General features: G+C 50.1%; 1 protein-coding gene across 2 annotated transcripts; it reads left to right on the top strand.

The window, feature by feature from the left end:
• Window positions 1-889: 889 nt before the first annotated feature.
• On the top strand, window positions 890-10,650 carry Dlk1 (delta like non-canonical Notch ligand 1). Of its 2 annotated transcripts, XM_041633269.1 has the most exons (6): window positions 890-1,140; window positions 2,377-2,440; window positions 2,893-3,023; window positions 5,448-5,589; window positions 7,040-7,319; window positions 7,545-10,650. In XM_041633269.1, the coding sequence occupies exons 1-6, from the start codon at window positions 1,074-1,076 to the stop codon at window positions 7,785-7,787; spliced, it is 927 nt and encodes a 308-aa protein (XP_041489203.1). In that variant the 5' UTR covers window positions 890-1,073; the 3' UTR covers window positions 7,788-10,650. The 2 variants fall into 2 exon arrangements, with proteins under 2 accessions (XP_041489203.1, XP_041489202.1); XM_041633268.1 differs by having other exon boundaries at window positions 7,040-10,650.
• Window positions 10,651-24,939: the final 14,289 nt, after the last annotated feature.

Raw genomic sequence — 24,939 nt, 5'->3', positions numbered from 1 at the left:
CACTTTGGGGGACCGGGCATAGGTGTCCCTATCAGGTGTGTAGCCATAGATATAGGATAGTCAGTGACTTTATGTTTCAGCATCATAAGGCTCAGGCTGTGGCTGCAGTACCTGAAAAAGGGGAGGGGGAGATGGTGACGCATGATGTCGTCGGTGTTTACCAGTGGTCTCTTGTGTTTACAGGCGGGCTGCGTGGAGGGGCAGCATAAGCAGGAGGACGCTCAGTCTTTCTAGCTGGCGTTTCTCTGCTTGGAGCAGATCGGACAGTTCCTGCTGCCCTGGTCTGTGACCTGTGCCCCAAGGAGGGGTATTAAGGTGCGCCTGTATTGAAAGGTGTGTTTGGGTTGGGGCTCCGTGGGGCAAGTGCTTTTGCATCTTCCCCATATTTCACAATGGCCAGACTCGTTGGGGGGCTTCGGCTTTTTGTGGTCGTTTTCGTGTGTGCATCTGTGATCATGTGCATTTTCCACATCTTCGTGGTGTGCGTTTGGGTCCTTCTGGGCTTTTGACCCGCGCCATGTGTGTGCGGGTCCCAAGCCCTAAGTCTCTTACTATGTCTGTGAGCGTTTTGTATTCTGAGTGCGTGCTAGGGCTTTCGCCCGCCCGCCCGGCTTGGTTCCTGAGACTTGCGCTAAGCCGGCCTGTGCGAGCGCCTCCGCCTCCGCCTCGTGCTGTCCTGTGTGCGGACCGCGTGCCCATCGTGCGCAGGTACCCGTCTAGCCAAGAGTACACCCGCGTGCGCAAGCAGCTTCCGGGCGCCGCGGCGCTGGGGGGCGGCCCCGCCAGGGGGTGGGTCACCGGGACTGGCCGGCGCCTGCCCCGTGCGCGCGAGGCGTGGGCGTGGGCGGGGGCCGCGGGGGGGGGGACGACAGTACGAAAAGGCGGCGCGCGGGCCGCAGCCGCAGCTCCTCGGCGGCCCGCACTTAGCAGCGTGCGCCCAAGTGCAACCCTGGCTTTCCCTCCGCTGGACACCCGTGCCCCCTTCATCGTCCGCAACCAGAAGCCCAGTGCAGCCCCCGGAGCACCCTCTGCCCCGCCGCCGCTCCCTGGACCGCGACCCAGGCCGCCCCGAGATGACCGCGACCGGAGCCCTCCTGCGCGTCCTCTTGCTCCTGCTGGCTTTCGGCCACAGAACCTATGGTGAGACCCCCTGGCGGCTTGGCTCGCGCCCCCTCTGGGGAAGCCTGCGATGCCCCGCCGACCACCCATACTCCCTGTCCCGTGCGCCCCAAGTCCCGCCCGTCCCGCCTAACACAAAGTCCCGCACTGCGCCCACCTCATCCTCCCTGCGCCACTCTTGCATGCTGAGCCCAGTCCCAGGGTCCTGGGGTTTGCGGGAGGTGGAGGGTCCCAGCCCCTTATTGCCCCTGCAGAAGTGGCGTTCGGAGGGGTGTCGTTGCGCAGATTGAGGAGGTATGGAAAAAGGAGGCTGAGCTGGGAGGTATTTTATTTAAGAAGAAAAAAAACGGCTCTGGGTGCAATTTTGGGGATGTCTGTCCCTGCATATGTGCTTAAGAACAGGTCTTGGGGTCTTTGGGGGGGATGATTTTACAGTCGTAGGCCCCAATTTCCAACAGGAGTAAAGCAGAGCCCCTCCTGCGTGGCGTGTTTCTCTAGTTGAGGGGCTGCGACACTTCTGTCTGCAGCAGCCATCTGTCTCTAGCAGCGAGAGAGTTGCCCCCTCCCCGCAGCGACCCCAGGTCCCACTGCGCCAGTGGTTGTGTGTCGGGAGCAGGGGGCTGTCTGGTAAGCCTGAGAGTCAGTTGAATAGATGCATACAGTAGGTGTCTATTAGTGTTGGAATCTGAGAGGCCCTGCAGAGCTATTGCGCAGTTTTTTTTTAATGTGACCAGTGTTGGGTAGGAAAAGGGGGAGGGATAGGCTTTGCCTGCCTGGTGTAACGGGTTAATCTTGGGGAAAAATCTAGTCGCTTTACCTGTGAGGCAGGCAGGTGAACTTGTCTGAGCTTTCCTAGACCTCAAAATCTCCCCTTTAGGTCACTTTGCAAAAGTGAGTGCTTGAGGGAATGCCCAGAGGTCAAAGGCTACCTCTTCATTGTCCCCCATTCCTACTTTTTGTGGTCTGGGGGTTCCTATTTTCTTTGGAGAGAAAGGTGTCTGCTTTACACTTGGAGAATCAGGGGTCTGCTGTGCTTATCCCATGGCTGCTAGGAACAGGCAGGATTGTGTTCCTGGGTAGGTTGAACCACATTCATCCACAGACAACAAGTGCCTACTGTGTGCCAGGCTGGAAGGACGCAGGGGTATTTGGATCCCCTTCTGCTGAGGGGCAGTGGGCCATTTGAGAGAAAACAGACTTTGTAGTGTCTTCCAGGCCTTGTGGGGGTGAATTGCGTACCTTCTTTTTCTTCCTCAGGGGCTGAATGCGACCCAGCCTGCGACCCCAAAAATGGATTCTGCGAGGATGACAATGTTTGCAGGTAATGGTGTAAGCTGCTTGGGACCCACGGTGGGGTCCTGGGGGTCTTGGAGCCAGGCTAAAAGGAGGGGGTGCTTTTTCACAAAACTGCGTCACAGCTTCCTTGCTCCTGCAGAAACTGGGGGGGGGGGGCGGGGAGGGAGAGAAGGAGGGCATGGGAAAAAGGGGGGCAGGATAAGGGGGAGCAGGAGGACATCTTACAGGGTGAGAGCATTGGGGGGGTCACTGCATCAAATGTGGTTCTTGTGGGGGGTCTGTAAGACCCTTGTTTCTGCTCTTGAGTGCCTTCTCTGAGTTTTCCATTCAGGTGCCTGCTGCCTGCTCCAGGGACCCACTGACGTGGCACTGTACAAAGACCACCAAGGGTTCTCCTTTCAGCACAGAAACAGCCTGAGCCCTCTTGGGACCCCTGCTCCCCTCATGTGCCCCCCTCTCTCCCTTTTGTTCACACAGGTGCCAGCCCGGCTGGGAGGGCCCTCTGTGTGACCAGTGTGTAACCTCCCCTGGCTGCGTCAATGGACTGTGTGAGGAACCATGGCAATGCATCTGCAAGGATGGCTGGGACGGGAAACTCTGTGACATAGGTGGGCACTGGCCTTGGCCCACCCTGACCCCCCCCCCCCCACCCCGTCCCTGCCTGGCTGCGGTCTAGAACCCCTAAGGCTCACTGTTTGTAGTATGTGATCCATAGTGCATATACATTTCCTGCTGGGCCTCAGAGGTAGGGACTGTATTCTGTTCACTTCAGCTCTGCGGGTTCCCAGACTTGGGGTTGGGACGTGGGGGGGGGGGGTTGTTGGGAAACTGCCTGTTGAATAAAGAGTTACAAAAAATAAAACCCAGTATGCCCAGAGTGGCTGGACCACGGACTGGGGCCACTTGAGCAGGTTGCTGAAGCTGGGAGGTGAGTGGGGGTCTTCTCTGCGTGCTGTGGGAGGGATAATTCTCAGGGCTCAAACATCAAGAAAGCGGAGCCAACAAACAAATAGGGGAGGGGGGCTGAGTATGAATCACAAGGAAGGCCAGGGTTTGGGGGGGGGCAGTCAGGTGTTGCAGGAGGTTGGTGGTGTGGAGAGGCTGAGGAAGGGTTAATGTACAGACTGGTGTGATCTGCTAATTTCACTAATTCATATGATCTTTGTAAAGTGACAGCTGCATTGTTGTAGGACTGTTCTCATTTGCTAACGCTGTCCCCAAAGCCCAGGAAAACTGAGGTCCCGGGGAATAAAGGGTATGCCCCCCCACCCCGCAGATGGTACTCCATCAGGAAGGCAGACAGCTAGATGCCCCAGGACCTGTCTGCTTAGCATTGCCAGTGACAAATAGGGAAATCAAGGATCAGAGACGCAAAAGGGGCTTCTGTACCCCAATTGTCTGCTTCCCTCTCCCCGAGTGGTGGGTGGGGGAAGGTTTTTGCTGCAGCTGACTCATGCTCTGGTCAGGACTCTGCAGCCCCTTGCAGCAGCAGCAAGAGCAGCTACCGTTGTTTGAGGGGTGCTAGAAAAACCACTGACCAGGGTTAGGCTTTCAGCCTGGATTCCACCCTTCTAGATTCATCCAGAGGACCTTTCCAGACAGAATTCTCCATTACAGGTCCCTCAGCATGCATAGCCCCCTCTCCATCAAAACCACAAAGCCCAGCTGCCTGGGTAGAAATGGTGGGGGCCGAGGCTTGTCCCAGGGGGAACATAGCCCCTGGGTAATTGCTGTCCCTCTCCCTTTCTGCCTGACCGCAGCTGCTATTCAAGTGGAGAGCCCCCTCAGCCCTCTCCTTGCGGCAGCTGATTCACCCGTCTTTGGGGCTGGAGGCTCTGGAGAACTGATATTTAGGGAGACTGAACAGTCTAGGGGTGGTCGCCAGATCCTTATCTTAAATTAGGATTCCAGTGGTGGAAGAGCAGAGGCAGAGAAGCCAGAGCTAGCTTCAGAGGCTCAGTGCACTATCCCGGAAAGATAAATCCTCCTTAGGCTTCCTTGCACCACACCGGGATCTGCAGAGAGTCCACCAGCATGGTGCACAGGCTTTTCCATGGACGCTGGTCTCCCCTTCATTGGGGTGCAAGTCTCTTTGAAAAAGGAGAGAAACTCTCCACATGTGGTCTTAGCGTCAGGAACCCCTTTCTCTGGGGCTGCCTTTACTTGCAGTCTCTGGCTTTTTACAGCTCACATTGTAAAAAAAACTCTCAGAGATCAGCTACAGAGAGCTTTTCCTTTTTACATGGAGGGAAACTGAGGCAGAGCGGGAAGGAACTGAACTCTGTGGGGCAGCAGGTTGGAGCAGCCACAAAGGGCCCCTTCCTGCCCCTTCTGGGCAGCTGGGGTCTCCACCCGAGCCCCTTTGTTCAGTTCATCCTTGGCTTGCTGAGCCGAATAATGGAGTGAGCCTGACAGGAGGTGTTAAAAGCGCTGGAAATACAGCAGTGCTCATGGAAACCCAGACGGACAGGAGAGCGCTCAATAGTTTTAATTTTGCTGCCTTCAAAAGATGCAGCCTTTTTACCTTTAGACCCCCCTAGTTCAGAACCAGAGAACAGAAGGACCAAGGAGTGGGGAGGTAGCCCTTGGGCTAAATTAGTCTTCTTGTTTCCTGATGGGGATCTTTGATGGGAAAGTGTGAAAAGCCTGTGTTTCCCCCCTGTACTAGTTCCCAAGGTGGCAGAGACCCCTTTCTCTAGCTCTGAGAAAGGAGCCCAACTTTAGGGAATCTTGGCTCACTCCCCGTTTTGCAGAGGGGCAAAGGCTTCTGTGGTGAAGGTTGTGTTGCCACACTGCAAGGGTGCCAGGAAAAGGGTGCAGCTGCTTATCTTGGTTCCCCATGGCCTTGGCGTTCTCACTACTGACCTTATAGTTAAGCTTCCTTACCCTCAGCACTTCAGGACTTTGTGGGGGAAATCACTGCACCCCCTTTCTACAAATCCCACTTGGAATTCACTAGCAGAGCCACTTGGGGTTCCTGTCACACTGGCCTCTGAGCATGAAGGCTAAGCACTGGCTTTTCTGCTTCCCAGATACACGGGCTTGCACCTCAACCCCCTGTGCCAACAATGGGACTTGTGTGGACCTTGAGAAGGGCGGGTACGAGTGCTCCTGCGCCCCTGGGTTCTCCGGAAAAGACTGCCAGAACAAAGCTGGGCCCTGCGTGATCAATGGGTAAATAATCGGAAGACCCTTTCAGCCTAACCCCATAGGACCTGTCCCCTGATGAAAGAAGTGCTTCAGGCAACCCCTGCCCCACCTTCTGCTCTCATGGCATAGGGGGCCTTGGTGGAGGAATGTGTCATTTCCATATTTTTTCAAATGGCTTTGAAGGCAATTTCATATTCTCCTGATGTCCCCAAGTCCTGATGCCAGTGAATGACAGCAGATTGAGATGGGGACAGAGATGCCAAGCTGTATAATTTTCTAAAGGCGACATAATAAGGGATCAGAGTTCAGGAGGACCAGACTGTGAAGCCAGCTTAGCGTGTTGCAGGAGGCAGTTTAGGGCATTGCAATTGGGTTTTCTGGGATGTCTGCGAAGATTGGAGGATATGGGAGGGGGCACTATTGGATAGCCACAGTGGGGAAGAGGCTCTGGGGCTCCTGTCCAAGAGCCAGGAATCTGCAGAAGCTTCAGACAGTCAGGAACACAGGGGTCTAAAGATCTGTATGCAGGAAGGACATCAGAGGTGGTGGCCCTTGAACTCCACTGCAGTTTACCAACGGGAGAACACAGGACAAGACCTTTCAACTTGTTCTGTTCTAACGGACTTGATCTAGTCTGTCAAAATCGAGTCTGGGGGCCCTGAGGAAATTTTCAGAGCCCAGCTCCTTGCAGCCCTGAGGCTGAAGTCGCAATGTGTTGAGGGGAGGGGGCTTTTCTTTCCCTGGAGTTTTGGCATTTATCAGATGACAAAGGGCTAGCTCGTTTAAAAGCACTTACATGAAATGCTTCATGTGCTGCACTTGGGCAAGTGGACGACTGTTACACAGTTCGCCATAGTCACCACTCCCACCAGCATAGATACGACTGGTTGTTCTTTCACCGACAGTCCCAGGGGTTTCCTTCACAAGAACTGGCTGGGTCCACTCAACTAGGAATAATAATACAGGTTGGGGGTGGAGTGGATGGCACACACTGGAGCCCTGGCTAACTGCAGACCTCCTCTTGGACAGCCCAGAGACCGTGTTTCTTGCCCTCCTCACCTGAGGGATCTTACCCTAAACTTGGGCTGTTACTAATACTCCCTCTCCCAGCCTCAGTTTCCCCCATCTGTCTAGTGACTGACAATCCATGCTCTGGACTGAGAGATGAGAAAGGGCATGAGAGGTTGGTTCTGTTCAAGGTTGACCAGGTTGACCTCATGGCAGGGTGGGGTGTGCATGCTGTCAACCCTTGGGCAGCTGGTGAGCCTCCAAGCCAGGGGTGCCATCCCCAGGCGCTGACCTAGTTGGCACTATACCCTTCGTAGCCCGATGTGTTCTGAGCCCTGCCCTTTTGTCAGGTCCAAAGGAAGGTCCAGAGAAAGGGAGCCTCACCTCTGCCCTCTGCCCCCTGCCCCTACTGCTCTGTCCTAGCCCAGCCCCCCGAGGGCCCTTTACCTTGTCTATTGTGTTGTAGTTCTCCCTGCCAGCACGGAGGTGCCTGCATGGATGATGAGGGCCGGGCCTCGCATGCTTCCTGCCTGTGCCCCCCTGGCTTCTCTGGCAACTTCTGCGAGATCATTGCCAACAGCTGCACCCCTAACCCATGTGAGAATGATGGCGTGTGCACCGACATCGGGGGCGACTTTCGTTGCCGCTGCCCAGCCGGATTCGTCGACAAGACCTGCAGCCGCCCGGTGAGCATCTGCGCCAGTGGCCCGTGCCTGAACGGGGGCACCTGCCTCCAGCACACCCAGGTGAGCTACGAGTGTCTGTGCAAGCCCCCGTTCATGGGTCCCACGTGCGCGAAGAAGCGCGGGGCTAGCCCCGTGCAGGTCACCCACCTGCCCAGCAGCTACGGGCTCACCTACCGCCTGACCCCCGGGGTGCACGAGCTGCCAGTTCAGCAGCCCGAGCACCGCATTCTGAAGGTGTCCATGAAAGAGCTCAACAAGAGTACCCCTCTCCTCACCGAGGGACAGGCCATCTGCTTCACCATCCTGGGTGTGCTCACCAGCCTGGTGGTGCTGGGCACCGTGGCCATCGTCTTCCTCAACAAGTGCGAGGCCTGGGTGTCCAACCTGCGCTACAACCACATGCTGCGCAAGAAGAAGAACCTGCTGCTGCAGTACAACAGCGGCGAGGAGCTGGCGGTCAACATCATCTTCCCGGAGAAGATCGACATGACCACCTTCAACAAGGAGGCTGGCGACGAGGAGATCTAAGCAGCACCCCCCCAGGCCCCTCTCTAGTATCGGGGTTTCGCAGAGCTCACTATATGCGGTCTGTGCTTCTCCTTGTGGTGCAGTTTGCTTCTGTGTGGAATCTAGTGAATGCTATGCTTACGTATATTGTCTTTGCATCGCTGTGTGCCATGCTGCCATGCTATATAAGAATCCTCTTTCTCCCTCTTAATGCATGATAATGAATAATAATAATATCTCTAAATGAGTTAAAGAAATAAGTATGTTATTCTAAACTCTTAAGTATCAAATATCAAATATAAAATCAAAAAGACCAAAAAAAAACATGGTAACAGAACCAGGGCTTGGTACTGAGGTCCCTCTCCCAGGGGGCTCTCAGCTACCTGGTCCTCGTGCAACCATACGAATGCTGTGCCTGACCACTCACTGTGAAAAGGGCTAAACTCTTTCGTTCGTTAATTCTCACACACCGCTTCGGCTCTCACTCACATCCAGTCTCACACCGCAACCCTTAGATCTTTCCAGTCAATTTGTGACTTTGCAGTGTGTAGTGGCTGTGTGTCAGGCAGAGAGAGAGACCCCAGGTTGGCTGCTGGCAGACAGGTCAGGACCCAGTCCCAGCCCTGCCACTTTCTCGCTGTGTGACCCTTAGCGAGACCCCCATTCCAACCCTGGGCCACCTCCCCACCCCTCTCTTGAGAGAGGGGTGGAAATACCCACACAACCAAGGTCCTCTCTAGCTCCAAAATTCAGAATTAGGAACGAGGGATATATACCAAAACAACTCCTGACTCCGAGAAGAGGATCTGATGGAGACTTGGTCTCATCCTGGGATCCGAAAGGTTTTGGCCTATCCTGGCTGTACACTTGATATTGAGGTCGATCCCAATAGTGTTTCTCAAAGTGGGGAGCCTCCTGGCTCATGTCCAGTTTGGGAAAAAAAATGGCCCCTTTAGGTCAAAATGTGCCATTTGGTGTTGCCTCTTGAGCAACCCACTCCCCGCCCTAGCTCAGCCCTGCCCAGCCCCATACCCCCAGGCTTCACCCTCCTCTCACCTCTTCCCCCTTAGAGTAGCCATGAAATGCTTTCTGACTTAAGTGTACCTTGAACCACAAGTGCCCCCTGGCAAAATCTGAGTGAGCAACGCAGCCCTCACCAAGGTTTTCACAGGCTTTAGTGGAAATTGCTGCTTGTGGGGCGCTTTCTTGTTCTATGGCGAAAGTGGGATAGCACCTGACCACAGCCATGGATGTACCCTTGTGTTGCTGAGAATACTACCCTCAGATCCCAAAAGACAGCCAGCTTCTGAATTATGAATTTGCTTTTTTAAAACAGAGCTTCTATCTTTTTTTTTGCAAAATAAAAAACAAAAAAATAACAAAAAAAATTAGAAAGAAATGGGATAGAGCCCTGTGTAGCTTCCCAGCTCTTATTTGGGGTCTGGTTGCTACACAGTCCTTGGGTCCCGGTTAGGAATCCTTTGCTTCTTAGATTACTTGGGTAGGAACCTATGCTCTTAGCTTTAAGTGTGAGCCATGTTTACCTTGCTCTGAATACTTGCTTGCAAGTCATTGTCACCATTATTTACTGTCATTCAAATCATAATCACAGCACACACTCACAACTTCATGATCATCACCCATTGGTCGGTCATGTGCGTCACCGTTGTCACACATTATGGACCTTGTCACCCTTCAACCTCTACCCTGGGGTCATTTCACCAAAAGCCCTGACTCAAAGAATCCCTCCCTAGTCATTGGTCATCTTCAGCCCAAGCCCCTCCCAGTCCCACCCTGAAGCCCCTCCCCATTTTGCCCCACCCTCATCCTGATGAGGGTGTGTCCCAAGTCCCCAAATCCCTGCCTCCTGGTCCCCTGACTCCCTTCCTCCCTCCTCCAAGATCCCCTCCCCTGCCTCCAACCACTCCCCTCCCTGAGGCCACCCGCCCCAATCAGGTCATCATACCATCTCATTTTAAGAAAAAAATCCTAAAAAATTAAAAAAAAAACACTAACAATTATTGACCATTGCCAGGCTGGTGTCTGATATGCCCCCTGGCCTCTTTCAGCGTGAGACCTTGACAGAGTCTGCTAACAATCTGTTCCTCAGTTTCCCCAATGTGAAATTCTACAATTGGACAAAGCAGATTATTTCTCCACTCCACTATTTCTTTTTGATCTCCATGTTGTGGAGAGCAGCCACATCTCCGAGGATAGGGGGTCCGGCTGTTCTCCCAGCAAGTCCTCATCCATCCAAAGTATTCATCATCCACCATCCATCCAGTCAGGGAGCGTTTCCAAGCACCTGCAGAGCGTAAGGCGGTGTGTTCTTGGAGCTGTGGGATGTGCGGGCTGAGGGGGACATTCTGGGAGGGGAGCAGATATACAGGTGTCCCCAGGAAGCCAAGCACAGTGCAGGTAAAAAAACAACACCGTGGGAGAGTCCTGAGCAGACGCCTCCCTCCTCGAGCTACCATCTCACCTTCCCACGTGACAAAAGATCAAGAGACCAGCACCGATGAGGCCGCCCTGACAAATTCCACAGCGTCCACCCTCCACGCAACAGGAGCAGTGTTCCTTTGCAGTCTCACCTCGGTCTTCACGTCTGCGGATCTGCGAGAATGTCAGATCTCTGGCTGCCCATACACATCTCATGTGTTTGGTGTAGTGCAGTTCATTCAGCGGGTGGAGTAGCTGAAAGATGGCTGTCTGGGACATCTTTACTAATTCGGTTCCAAATTCACAATGGCGATAATTCTGTAACCAAAATGTTAACGAAATGTCCATCATGACGCGCTTTCTAGCCTCCCCCATCTTTTTTGCAGGCAAGTCCAGACGCAATGCAAAAACTAAACGACAACTTGTTTGTTCGTTTAATAAAGGAAAAAGGGCTTTTACTTGTGTTTGCTATTTATTTGGTATTTGCCAGTTACACTAACCCCTCCCAGGGATGGCCTTGCACATAGGCCAGGGGTATTGAGAGCTCTGCTTTGGCCCAGCTCCAGCTCTCTCAGTGTGGCCTGGTGCCACAAGGTTAAGGAGAAACCCTTAGACCGCCACACATCACCTACATTGCCTTTACTTGGAGAAGTTTGAAATCCAGGCATTTCCTGACTCTGGCAACCAGGGCTTGGGAGACCTTGTCTGTGTCTAGCTCCATAAGTGTGGCTGCCCATGGGAGCTGTGGATGGATCTGGGACATGAGAGGGACAGGGACAAGGAGAGGGGACCAAGCGATTCACGCTTGAGCAACTCTTTCCATGCACCATGTTTGGGCGCAGAGCTCTATGGAATCCTCCAGGGATTTTTCCACAGTTATTGGAGGGTGGTCCCTAAGGTGAGAGAGAATATATAGGTTGAGGGACACCCACCAAGAGCACTGTGGACCATGGCAGTGTATAGGCTCCTTTTGTACTCCTAATTCAGTCTCTATATGTCCTGGTGGTCTCTGCTTCTTCTCCAATCCCAGGGCACCATTAGCTGTGCATCCAGTCAGTGAGTGTATCCCTCCCAGCGCCCCACTCTGGAGAACTACCTCACACAGGCAGCCTCGGGAGCCTCAGTCTAGTCCCTGTTGATCCTTGGTTTAGTGTCCCATCTCTAGCCTCTCCCAAGACCTGTTCCTTGCCTGCCCAGCTTCTCCGGCTCAGGAGGTGTCTCTGGTGGATCACTTCCTTGCATTGCCCACCCCCCTGACTCCTCTCACCTCTTTCTAGCCTCATCCTCTGCCCCTTAGAAGCCCAGCCCATTTTCTCTCCATGCTTCTCTGGTCTTTGTGCCGTGGCCCATCCCCGGCTGAGCACAGATGAAGCAGAGGACACAGGACGGACTAGAAGGGGCCATAAGATCTCAGACATGGGCACTGTTCTAAAAGCTGTAGGAAAATAGCATGTTCATGTGGAGTTAGGAAACATAAAAGCATCTACTCTGGGAATATGTTTTCTATGAAGATATTAACCCACAAATGCTTTAACATACCTGTGGGATAGAGCAAGAATCCCAGGAAACAAGGCCAACCAGACCCAGGGACTCCAGCACCCAACGCTGAAGGAATGAACAATGCCCAGGTTATGGACACTGACTCAGATGATAGTTGGTGGGATAGGGAGCATTCAGCGCTAGCTCTGGGTGACAGTCACCTTCTTCATCTCTGAGGAAAGAAGCAGACCCTCAATAAAATAGCCATATGGGCTTTTAGAGATCCATGACCAAGAGTGTTTTCTAGAAAAGCAAGTCTAACCAAATGTTAGACGAAAGGTCCAGGGGCCTTAGAAGTCTTAGGGTAGGGGATGCCCAGAGGCAGGGTGGTAAGCTTGGGTTGAGATGCCCCCTGAGACCACACCACAGCATGGGCACAGCGGTGGGAAATCCGAGGCTCTCCTGGTCTACGAAGGGGACCACCCACCCCCTCACACACACACACACACACACACACACACACACACACACACACACACAAAGTTATTTATTGAATTTGCTGTGCCCACGTGGCTCTGCCTGTCCTCTGTCCATCAGTCTGTTTGCCCCTGCTGCTCTTTCTGCCTCAACCAGGACCCCACTCTGCCTCCCCAGCCAGCCTTACAGGAGGCACAGTTAGGCTCCAGAGACTTTTGTGCTAGAGACTGGACCATGGGAGGGTGTGGAACTTTTTTTTTTTTTTTTTTTTTTTTTTGGAGACAGGGTTTCTCTGTGGCTTTGGAGCCTGTCCTGGAACTAGCTCTTGTAGACCAGGCTGGTCTCGAACTCACAGAGATCCACCTGCCTCTGCCTCCCGAGTGCTGGGATTAAAGGCGTGCGCCACCACCGCCCGGCCTGGGTGTGGAACTTTTAAGAGATGGGGCCAAGTCAGGGTCTTTAAATCATTGGGGTCATGCCCTTTTGGGCCTTAGCAACTTTCTACCTATGAAGTAGGTGGTTTTCTTAGCAATGTGCCCCTACAAACTCGAGCAATGGAGTCAGCTACCTGTGAAGCTATGCTATGTGCCTCTGCTTGATTTCTTCCTTGTCTTACAATGTTGAGGAAGGTCTCCCTGTCACCCCCAACAAACACCTGTTCAATGAAACACCCACCTCCTGCTCAGAGGAAGGAAGGAACCCAGAACTCAGTCAGCTATGCATGAAGACTATGCTTGCCCAGCCCATGGAGGGTGTTGGGTTCTGCATGCTATTTCATCATGCCCAGGGCAAAAATGAAAACACAGGAGGTAACTCGACTATGACCCAGGAACTCATGAGAAGAAGGAGTAAAAGGGTCTCCTTAATGTCATAAACAGCTTGTCTTAAATCAATATGCAGCAGCTTACTGATCAGGATGGCCTATGGGAATGTAAGTCTAGGGCTATACAGCAGGTGATGTAGAAGGGTTGTATCGGCTCAGAACCCCCTAGACCAAGTTGTCAGCACAAAGAAGATGTATTTGTCCTAGAGAGACAGAGGGCAGGGGTAAGGGACAAAGACAGGAGATAGAGGAAGAGGGAGAAGGGTACAGGAACAAGGTAAAGGGGGTAGGGGTGTTTGTCTGGGGTGGGGGACAATAATGATGACAAAGGGCTGCCCCTGGATGTGGAGGAGACAGATGTGGCAGTTTATAAAAGTAAAAGGGGAAACCCCGTGTTAGAATGAAGTGTTTAATTTTAATTGGGCATGTTAATTGGGTGAGCCAAATGGCGCTCCCCACACCAGTTGAGGACCAAACTGAGCTAAATTCCCAACCTCCCCAAAGGGGGTTTTTGATTGCTAGACTTCAATACTTTGATAACTGGACCTTGGTAGTCAGCCACAGGAGGAGGAAGTAGTCAAATAAGGGACTAGACCTTGAGGGCTCACTTTAGAATGTAATCTGTTGGATTTTAGCAAGGCAGAGGAAAATGGGGAGAAGGGCAAGGCCTGCCTGACCCATGGATGCCATGCTCGGGTTGGCTAGAATCCCTTCATGATGGCGCTGGATTTGGATGTGTGTCTGGCTTGGTTTCCTTGATGTCTTCACTTCACGCTGCCTGCTTTTGTGTGTGTGAAAGAGTGCAGTGTGCTAGCGTTCCAGCGCTTCCAGCCAACATGGCAAGAGAAAGCAAACCAGAATCTGTGGACTTCACAGACTCCCATGCAGGCAAAACAGTTACGTACACCAAATCAAATCACAAAATTCCCGAAAGAACAAAAGGCAGGAGACATGCCTATCACCAAGGAGATTATGCTTATCCTCCCCAACCTTAAAACTTCAGAATCCCCTAGAAGAAATAAGCCAGGAAGGGGCTGGGGGCATGACTTAGCAGAAAGCTTGCCCACCGTAAACAAAATCCTGGGTTTCACCCCCACCACTACATACGCTGGGTGTGGTAAAGGACATCTGTAATCCCAGTCCTGAGAAACAGGAGGCAGGAGGATCAAGAGTTTGAGTGGAATGGAGTGAGCCGAGGCCTGCCTGGGTTTCCACGAGACCCTGCTTCAAAACCAACAACAAAACCAAAATGAGGGCTGACAAGACAGCTCAGCAGATAAAGACACTTGCCACCAAACCTGAGGCTCTTAGTCTGATTAGGACCACATAGGTGCCGGGAATGACCATGGGAGAGACCCAATATCCGCAAGTTATCTTCTGATCTCCACCTACTTCCTCTTCCCAACGAAAATAACAATAATAATATTTAAAAAAAAAAACAAAAGGCAAAGCAACAGCAAAAGCCAAAAAACCCCAACCAAGTAACTAAACAAACGAACAACAAAACCCAACCCAGACAAAAGGGTATGCTGCACGACATATCAGCTTCCAGCATGACCACTACTGTGAACGATGGAGAGGGGGGCAAGACAGAGGACCAAAGTGGGGCTTTTCCTTTTCTTTTGAGGGGGGGCTACAGGGGTGGAGGGCAGACACAAAAAGATTAGAAATGAGTAGCATTGGGGGGGGGGGTTCATGTTGCGAAATTCTTAAGGATTCAAAAATATTTTAAATAATAACGAAACAAAATAGAAATAGCTCAAGAAGTCAGTAAGACAGGGAACATACCCTTTGATTAAAAGTAATGATTGGAGTGATTAAATTCTATAATTTTTAAAATAAAACTTTTTATAAGAGTAGAACATTTCTAATTAACCCCTAAATTAATGTCAGTGTGTATTAGACCACCTGATAATATCATTCTGAATTTTAACTAAGAAGATGATGAGAACAAGCGAGAAAAAGAACCACTGGGCTGGAGAGATGGCTCAGTGGTAAAGAACATTTGGCTGCTCTTCCAGAGGACCAGGGTTCAATTCCCAGCACTCACATGGCAGCTCACAACTCTCTGTAATTCCAGTTCCCTGGGATCTGACGTTTTCACATCAATACACATAAAATAAAGTTAAATAAATTATTTCAAAAATGATGTGGGATAACCCTCTGTATGCTGTGAATACCATTGGTTAATAAAGGACTGCTTTGGACCTATAGCAGGGCAGAACTTAGATAGGCAGGGAAACTGAATGTTGGGAGGAAGAAGGCAGAGTCAGAAGAAGCCATGGAGCCACTGTTGGAGAGAGAAGCTGGGAACTTTACCCAGTAAGCCACAGCCACGTGGCGATACACAGATTAATGAAAATGGGTTAAATTAAGATGTAAGAGTTAACCAATAAGAAGCTAGGGCTAATGGGCCAAGCAGTGATTTAATTAATACAGTTTCTGAGTGATTATTTTGGTTCTGGGTGGCTGGGAACAAACAAGCAGCTCCTTTGAACCCACACACACACACACACACACACACACAGAGAGAGAGAGAGACAGAGACAGAGACAGAGAGAGACAGAAAGACAGAGAGAGAGAGAGAAAGAAAGAGAACAATCACCAAATAAAACAGAAAAGTCAGGGAAAAAACTGTGTAGCCAACTGGGGTGTGTACCCTTTAATCACAGCTCTGGGGAAGCAACAGGCCAATCTCTGTGAGTTTAAGGTCAGTTGAATCTACATAGTGAGTTCCAGGCCAGGCAGAGCTACCCAGTAAGGCCCTGTATATATATATATATATATATATATATAATAAAAAAAAAGGAAGAAAAAATACCATGACTCAGGTCTGGCAGGTGTTGTTTTTCAAGCACGAGAGCGAAGGGATGACTGAGACATGAAGCATAGCTTTGGAAGGGATCTCCATCCCCAGTGCCCATGTACTTAATTATAAACACAGAGAGACTTGAAAGTGTGGCTAGCTAATGCATCTCAACCAAGGAGATAATTGGCAATTTTGGTGACATCCTTCACTGTCAAAGCTTGATGGGTGGTATCAGAATCCACCGGGGAAAAGCCAACAATGCTGGTGACTAGCCCATAAGGCTCAGAAGACCAGAGAAGAACCTGTCCCCAATGTGTATAACATGTGGAAAAACCCAGAGAAAGGCCATGGGTCAGGGCCGGGGTTTTAAGAGCGGCACACCCTCGTGTACATTAGTGTGTGTTAGCAACTTATGGAACATTGGTAGTTCGTGGCTACTAGCATTACAGACGATGACATTGGGGCTCAAAGCAGTCAACACCCACGTACATCTGAGACCACCAGGTTAGATGGTGGTAGCCCGTGACTCCTACTGATGTACACCCCCACCTGTTCTTGTCTATTCGTTGCTGCAGTTTGCTTTTGCCTCTTGATTTTCTTGGTCTCCTTGCTTTTTTCTTTTTGGTTTTTTCGAGGCAGGGTTTCTCTGTGGTTTTGGAGCCTGTCCTGGACTAGCTCTTGTAGACCAGGCTGGTCTTGAACTCACAGAGATCCGCCTGCCTCTGCCTCCCAAGTGCTGGGATTAAAGGTGTGCGCCACCACCGCCCGGCTCCTTGCTTCTTTAAGAAATAGTTTCAGGTTGTTTTCCTCCCAGCAGGTCACTGATAAACAGAGCTCATCGAGGTTCCATCTTGATCCTCTTGTGGTAAGTATTCCCTGCTTACTGAATACCCCCTTGTGGAATGACCCATTGCACCTCCCAACCCCCTGCCCCTGGCAACTACCCAGCGGAATCAAGACAACACTTTGCCAAGCTGAGGATAAGGATGGAATCAGGAGCAGTTGATCACATGACAGCAATCACAGCCACACCCACTATCCTCTTCAACAGCTCAGAGCTGCACCGAGGGCTTCATCTGTAGCTTATCAGATGTCTCAGAGATCACAGAACACTTACTGTCGGGCAGTCTTCCATCTGCAAAGCAATACTGTGTTTCTCAAGTCAGAATGGGGACCTTGCAGATCAAGTTATCAATGGTACTGTCCACCAAAGGGCACAATGGTTCCCTGACCTCCTGGGGTTATCTTCTTGAATCAGGAATTCATCACTGGAATTATGAACTTAGCACCTATGTCCATCTTGGGCAGGAGCTTCATGGGAAATGACTCATTGCCTTTTCCCCAGCATTTTGTTCTGTCTACTCCACCAATCTAAGCTGCTGTCCTATCAAAGGTCAAGGCAGTCTCTTTATTTGACCAATGAAAGTAACACATAAATAGAAGATCCACCTACATCACTCCCTCCCTCGTGTGCTATGATACCACCCACCATTGTTTAAAGTAGTCACAGTTGAGCAGATGGGGTCATAGGAGCTTGGCCCTTTCAGCTTCTAAAACGGTGAGTTAAACAGAGCTCCCGGGTGTGTGTGTGTGTGTGTGTGTGTGTGTGTTCATGCCTGTGCAGGTTCACACATGCATATATACATGAAGAGCCATTTACCTTGTGTTTTGAAAGGGTCCCTTGTTCAAACATGGAGTTTGTTGAATAGGTTAGACTGGCTGGCCAGTGCACCCTAGAGATCTGCCTATCCCCACCTCCCTAGCGCTGCTTCCATGTGCTGCCATGCATGGTTTTTTTGTGTGCTAGCGATTGAAGTCAGGTGGTTGTGTTTGGACCACAAGCCCTTTGCCAATAAAGCTCTCTAGCCAGTCCCTCTTTTCTTGATAAGTTACAGAGCCCCGGGTGTTTCTGAATAGGAACATAAGATGGCCAGCATCGAAGCTGAAAGAATAGCAATGGCTAGGATAGTCTGTGTTCGTCCCCTCACTTCTTTGGTCTGAGAAGAAAGCAGATAGAGCTTGGGGAATAACAGTGAATTATTTAAAAAACCAAGTGTGTGGCTGCTGCTCCTGATATGAATCCATTCACACAGGAATCCCCCAGCATACAGCTCTGCTTTGGCGAGAGCTTTTCCCTTTATGTTTGTTAGTGGAGGCCATCAGAGTGAGTTCACTTCCCAACTGTATTGGCAAAGCCAGAGGCCCATCATCGCTGCTGGACCTCAGGTACTACGTAGGGGGTGTATCTTTTCTCCCAGCACCGTGCTCTAATCTGCTCCCTGGGAGTTGGGTTGTCTTTCACTTACACGGTGGATCCTGCTGCTTTATCACATCGCATTTCCTCAGCTGGCTAGACCTGGAAGCAGGACACGTGGCTGAGACACTTGCAGGCCAGAAAGAGGGAAATAAATTCCTCTTCCACCTCAGTGGAAACCTAAGCAGTCCTGGGGTTTGGGGACATGTCAGAATACTCTCTCCCCAGGGAAAAAGACAAACAGTTACACATAGGATCTCCTGTCATACAGAAGAAACACACGCTGGTGTCAAAGGCCTGTCCTTCTGCTACCCAGGAAATGGAAACCAAGAGCATTGCAAAGTCCAAGGCTTGCCTTGGCTATAGAGCAAGCTCAAGTCCATCATGGAAAACTTAGAGAGACTCTGTCTCCAAATAAAAAAGAAAATTAAAAATTGTGGGTATCTAGATTACTGACAGAATGTTTACCTGTTATGTAGGGATGCCCTGGGTCTCTAGATTACTGACAGAATGTTTACCTGTTATGTAGGGATGCCCTAGGTTCATTCCCAGAGCTGGAGAGAGAAAGGGGGGGGGGAGAAGTGAGGAAGAAATTAAAAGAATAAAAAAAGGGGAAGAGAGGAGTGGAGGGAAGACAGGAAGGAAGGAAGTGCTGGGGCTTAGAGGTTTCTCCTGCCTGACACATCAGTGCTACTTGGATCCATTCACTATGACCTACTTGAAAATTCAGTTCTGAGTTAGACCCAGAACCAGCGAAAGTTTTGCTTCCAGTGTGCACTGACCAGCAGCTTTGCTGGTTGGGCCAAGTGACCCAGAAGGCTTCAGGGTGTTTTAGAGCAATGGGGCAGAGGTTATGATATGAGCAACCTCAGGAAGATGCTCAGAAGTTGATCCAGCAGACCACTGGCTTTTCTTTGGGAGATGAACATCACTTTTGCTTGGCATGTGCTTCCACGGATCTCAAACTCTTAACCACAGGCCCCAAGTTACCATTTGGCCAGAAATACCCACTCCATGGACTAGGGTGGCCTGACCCATGTATCTGGCCTTCCAACCAGGCATGCTCAGCAACAACCCATCGCCACATGAAGCTGTGTACAAAATCTTGGCTCTAACAGGTTTAGGTAGGGTGAATTGTTTGAGAAGGACGTGACCCAGATAGAGCCCCAGTTCTTTGATGCACCCCTTTCTCTCCCTCTGCCTGCAATCATGGCTTCATGGGGAGGTTCCCTGTGATCAGCTCACCAGGAAAGAAAACAATGAAGCCTCCTTTTCAGACAGTTCTACACAATATACAAGTTCCACCCAAGCGTGACCAGCAGGGATGGATATTGAGACTGTCCAGGGAGCAAAATGCGGGTTGTTCATCTTGCCTAGAGGGAGGGATGGCCGTGACTGTGGGCCACTATTGCCCCAAAGGCTATGGCTAATGAATCTGGAGAGTAGCCAGGAGACTGGAATGATTACAATTGAAAACTTAGTGATAGCACCAGAAGGACAAATAGGTATACCGCTAAACTGCACAGCATGCTCATGTGTTTGTCCCAGAATTGTCACTCAGAGTCAACAAAGGGTTTGCTCAGTAGATGAATATGCAATCAACCAGGTGGGTAGGTTAATTTGTGCAGATCCCAGGACCATTTTCTCTTGTCTTTGTCACACAGTCTTGTGAACAAAGTAACCCTTTGGAAATGATGGGGTTGCATAGTCTGGTAACATTTATGTTTCCATAGAGGACCATCATTCAGGGCCATGATTGAGTGGCCAATTTGTCAAAGGCAGAGGCCCACATTGAGTCCCCATGGGGAATGCTCTCCAGTGGATAAATTGAGTGCTGGAGGCTGAGTCTGTTGGCCTATTTCCCCTATAGACGAGGATGCTGTGCTGAGCTACAGTTGCTCTGTGTGTGAGCTTGCCCTCCCTGCCTATGATGTTCTGTGGACATTAGCTTCAACATAACCTCTGAGTGTCTGTGTTGCCCTTACATAGTGATACCACTGACTCAGTGCCAAGACTGTCACCTGTCCACTGAATCAACAACAAAGTAGGCTTCTCTGCTGGCTGGGAGAGGTGACCCTAGTCCATCCTAAGCTGGATAAGCTGATTGACCCCTTTTATCAAGACTAAGAGGAAGATATCTATAATGCAGAGAAGTCTAGGGGTTGTTTATTCCTCCCATGATCCGTGGTTAAAGCCAATCATAGTTTCCATTCTCAATTAAGAATAAGAACAGGGCTGGGGAAATAGCTTAGTGGCAGAGAGCTTCTCTAGTCTGCATGAGACCCCAGTCCTTAGCACTTCCCAAAGCAACTAAGCAAACAAACAAACAAATAGCACTGACTAAACAAACAAACAACAGAAAATCAAACAACCAAACAGAAAACCAACTAACCAACCAAGCAACAACAACCAAACCAGTCAATCAACCAGACAGCCGAATAAACACCCAGGCAACCAGACAACAACAACAACAACCAAAGAAACAAGTAAACAACCACACATTAGACAATCAACTAACAGAGAACCAACCAACCAATGACAAACAACAAAACAAACAAACAAATAACAACCGACTAAACAAACAAACAGGAAATCAAACAGTCAAACAACCAAGCAATCAACCAGACAACCAAACAACAACAACCAAACAAACAGGTGAATAGACAACAACAACTAAAGAAACAACTAAACAACCACACAACTAGACAATCAACCAACAGAGAACCAACCAGCCAATAACAATGAACAAAACAAACAAATAGCAACTGACTAAACAAAAAAACAGGAAATCAAACAACCAAACAACAACCACCAAGCAATCAACCAGACAACCAACAACAACAAACAAAAAAACAGACAAATAGACAACAACCAAACAACTAAACAACCATACAACTAGACAACCAACCAGAGAACCAACCAGCCAATGACAAACAACAAAACAAACAAACAAACAAACAGACAATTAAATGTAGATCTGAATTAAATAGGGCTCTTGGTGGATTAAGCTCTTCATGAATAAGTGCTCAAACAATTCTTTAAAGCAAAGAGGATCCAGGGTAGCTGGACTGTCACTCAGACTGAGGGGATACAAAATGGATCAAAGTCAGTCAGTGCTGGAGAGATGGCTCAGTGGTTAGGAGCACAAGCAGCTCTTCCAGAGGACTGGTTTGGTTCCCAGCACCCACATGTTGGCCCACAGTCTTTTTGGAACTCCAGTTTTGGGGATCCAATGCCCTCTTTTGACCTCTTGGGGCATTGTACACACATGGTGCACAGACATACATGCAGCCAAAGAACTCATATCCACAAAAGAAAATAAATAAACCCAAAGGAAGCAAAAACAAGAACCGATGGTGGCTATGGAACTGGCCTTGGGAATGAGGACTGATAGTTCTGGCGCTGCCAGTTGGTGATCCACACTGGTATGAGAAACCTGTTTTCCTCCCTCTCACATCTCTCCCACACAGCAGAAGATCTCATCATAGCTGTTAACTTTCTGTCTCAGTGTTGAAGCTGCAGAACCAAAAAAGGGTGGAGTGTGAAGGAGAGATAGAAGAATCCAGAGGCAAAACACGGGGGGCTTTATATTCTCTTCTAGGGGAAGGGTCAGCATGCTTTTGATCGTGTGGGGAGCAGTTGTATAATGTTGACAGTTGTGTAAGGCAGGCATGGAGCTATGTGAATATTTTTTATAATTTGGATGATTAGTACCAGATCACTGTACCAGATAAATGTGGGTGCCAAACCAATAAGAGGTGGCCTTGGGGGCTCTGTCATGAGTCAGCTTTTCTTGGTTGACCCATTACTCAGAATTCCCACTCCTTGGTGTGGCTAGTTAAGAGTGCACAAGATGTAGGCCTTGGGATGTTCTAGAAGCTGAAGGGTGCCACAGTCAGTCAGTAACTCCCTCATTGGTGATGGCTGCTGAGCTGAATGGCTCCCCAAGCAGGATACAAACAAAGCTCAGTCCACCACTCACTTTACCTGACTCCTCCCCTTTGTACCCCGAGGAAGGTACTGTGTTCAACTTTGTAATGAAAGTCCCAGAATTCTACAGGATGGTAACACCACCCAAATGAGAGGAACCAGCTGAGCTAGGCTTGCCTGCCTTCCAGGGGCCCTGCACCACTGTGGATGTAGTTTGCTCTTGGCCGCCCCATTTTGCACATGTCTTCCTTTCTTACATGCAGGCTGTGTGCTCCTCGAACTCCGATATCAGAAGGGAAGGCAATTGCAGATCCTGTGACCAGGCCCTATGGTTGTGCCTAAGGTCAAGTTCCTGGAACAAATGGTTCGCTTGCCGCTTGCCCTGCCTCAGCAGCTTGGCTCATAGGGTAAGACTCCTGGGCCAATGTTGCTCCCAACCACTGTGCAATTCAGGCCGGCCATCAGATTGTCGGAGAGATCATATTCTCCAACATACTCGTTCCCCGAGGAAATACATCCTTGCTCCCCCCAAACTGGGAACCAGGCCCAGACTGATGAAGACCTGTCAACTCCACCCATCATCGGCGGCTTTGCTCAGCACAGTCCTTGTAAGTTCTATGCAACTGTCAGGAATTATTGTCACACTCCAGAGGTCACAATCTTGGGCAAGCCACATTTTTCATCATTGTAGATATTGTCGGCGAAAAGGGTTTAATTATCCATTCATAAAACAGTCGCCCTCAACTTTAACATCTGTCAGTTGCTTTTTGGGTTTTGTTTTGTACCACTCTTCCCTCCCTGCCAGCTGCCAGGAGAATAGAGAAGGAGGATTGATTTGAGGTAATTGTTGGGCTTAATTTGTGTGATTACATCAAATGAATGAGACACTGTCTGTTGCAGGTTTGGGCTCCCTTGCCAGAATGCTTTGTATGAGAAATTTTCTGAGGGACACTGCCCATTCCAACACCTCTGCAGGGGGTCACGGGATCTGGAGGGGATGCCTGAACGAATTATCTTGTCATCCAGTTTCACCGGACATGAGAAATCCCAGGAGATTTGGGGGCTACTTGGCTGCTCAGGGCTGCCCTGTCCAGGAGGTGGGGATTTAAGTCTTTTGAGGACCACGTGGATCTGTTGTGGGGGCATGGATGCCCCAGGATGGGGGTCCAGCTCCAGCCAGAAGATTGTCTTCAGGCAAAAGTACTTGTACTAGGGACACCGACTAACTGACCACACTGCCAGTAGCTAGGAAGTGTGCACCTGTTTCACACAGTGAAGGCAACAGTCGTTCCTGTCACCTGACTCCACCTGCTACAAACCCTGATCCCTGAGTCACTCCCTGGCTCCTGTGAGCCTTTTTCCTGCAGGAACTTACGGGTGGAGGGCCAGGGTGGGGCAGCGACAGCCCCTGCTTCTGCTGCCGATCTGTGGCTCTTGCTGTTACCACCTCCTCTACCCATTCCTTATGTTGTGTCTGGAATGATCCAGGCTGCTGGACTGGAAGGTGTCTCAGACCCTCATCTCTTCTTAAACAGTGCGCAGGTCAGGCTTGTGACATTTGTTGTCAGCATTGGCTTGTCACCAGCCGAATAAAGCGAAGGTCTACTGAGAAATGTCCATAAACTAACCCAGGTACAAGCAGAGCATTCATCAGAGACTCTTCCCTCCCTGATGGCAGGTCGCTTTCCCCCAGCTAGGAGACTCCTCCCCTTTTCTTCTGGCCCTTTGATATGAAGAGCTAATAACACACCAATAATGGAGGCTAAGGTTTAACCAGCAACTCTTGTCTCTTGCCGTGATAAAACTGGACCATTGTCAGAACCCTGGAAAGCCACCAAAGCATGTAGCAAACTGAAAGACAGAGATTCAATTAAAAACCTCGGAGCTTTGGTAGACAGTGGCAGGGTCTGTGCCATTTTGACACAGAGCTGTCCCTGTCCGCCTCTCCAGGAGCTGTGTCACCTAATAACCAAGAGCTGTAAGTTTCGCTGCTACTGGGAGAAGCAGATTTAATTTGGCTGATTTGTGTCCAGGGACACTGCCAAGAGCAATCGCCATCCTTGTAGCAAACAGTTAAGGAAGGCTGATATCACAGTGGCCTAAGGTTGTGCGATTCCGACTTTGGGAAGCAGCAACCAGACACAATTTTGAAAGAGAGATGAGGGAGATGAGATGGCCTTAGGGAAGGTCGATGTGGCCCACACAGTCTTCGGTTCTGGATGGTTATGAGCATATCCAAAGATTCACATTCAGGAGATGCAGGACAAGGCCCAGTGCTGGTGCTGGGGATATGTCAGGCTCATCCTGAGTCAGAGTCTCAAGGCACAGCACAACCAGAAAGTAGAACAAAACAAAAAGTGGCATAGCTGTAGACTACAGAGCTCTGAGAGTCCATCTCGCCACAGAGAAGGTGGGAATGCATGGCACCAGGCATCGAAGCTGATCTCTGAGCCATTGATAGCTAACAACAAGTCGTGCTGCCCAGGGTTGAGCGGAAGGGTACTATGCTTCTTTTATCTTATTATTTATTTACTTTAAGCTTTATTTATTATTTATTTAACTGTGCACATGCACATTTGTGCGCGCGTGCGCGCGCGCGCACACACACACACACACACACACACACACACACACACACGGACGGACGCCGGAGGACAGCTTGTTGGAACCTGTTCTCTCCTTGTACCATACAGACTTCAGGGCTGCAACTCAAGTTATCGGGCTTATTGGACTCGGCAGAGTGTACTGTTACCTCCAGAGTCATCTTGCTATGTTTAAAAATAAAGGGGAAAACATTTTTGCAAAAGTAGATACAGATTTCAAAGAATTTCCACACTGGAGAACAAGGAGACCCTAACTAATTCATCTGCCTCCCTGCATGCGGTGATACACACCTCTAATCCATAGCGCTTGGGGGACTGAGGCAGGGGGATCTTCAGTTTGAGCTCAACCCGGATTAATA

The sequence above is a fragment of the Microtus oregoni genome, unplaced genomic scaffold (genome assembly GCF_018167655.1).
Source record: "Microtus oregoni isolate MIOR12 unplaced genomic scaffold, Mior012 000043F_ref0000047, whole genome shotgun sequence".
Taxonomy (NCBI): domain Eukaryota; kingdom Metazoa; phylum Chordata; class Mammalia; order Rodentia; family Cricetidae; genus Microtus; species Microtus oregoni.
The sequence above is the reverse complement of the archived record's forward strand: the minus strand, read 5'-3'. Positions and strand labels throughout refer to the sequence as shown.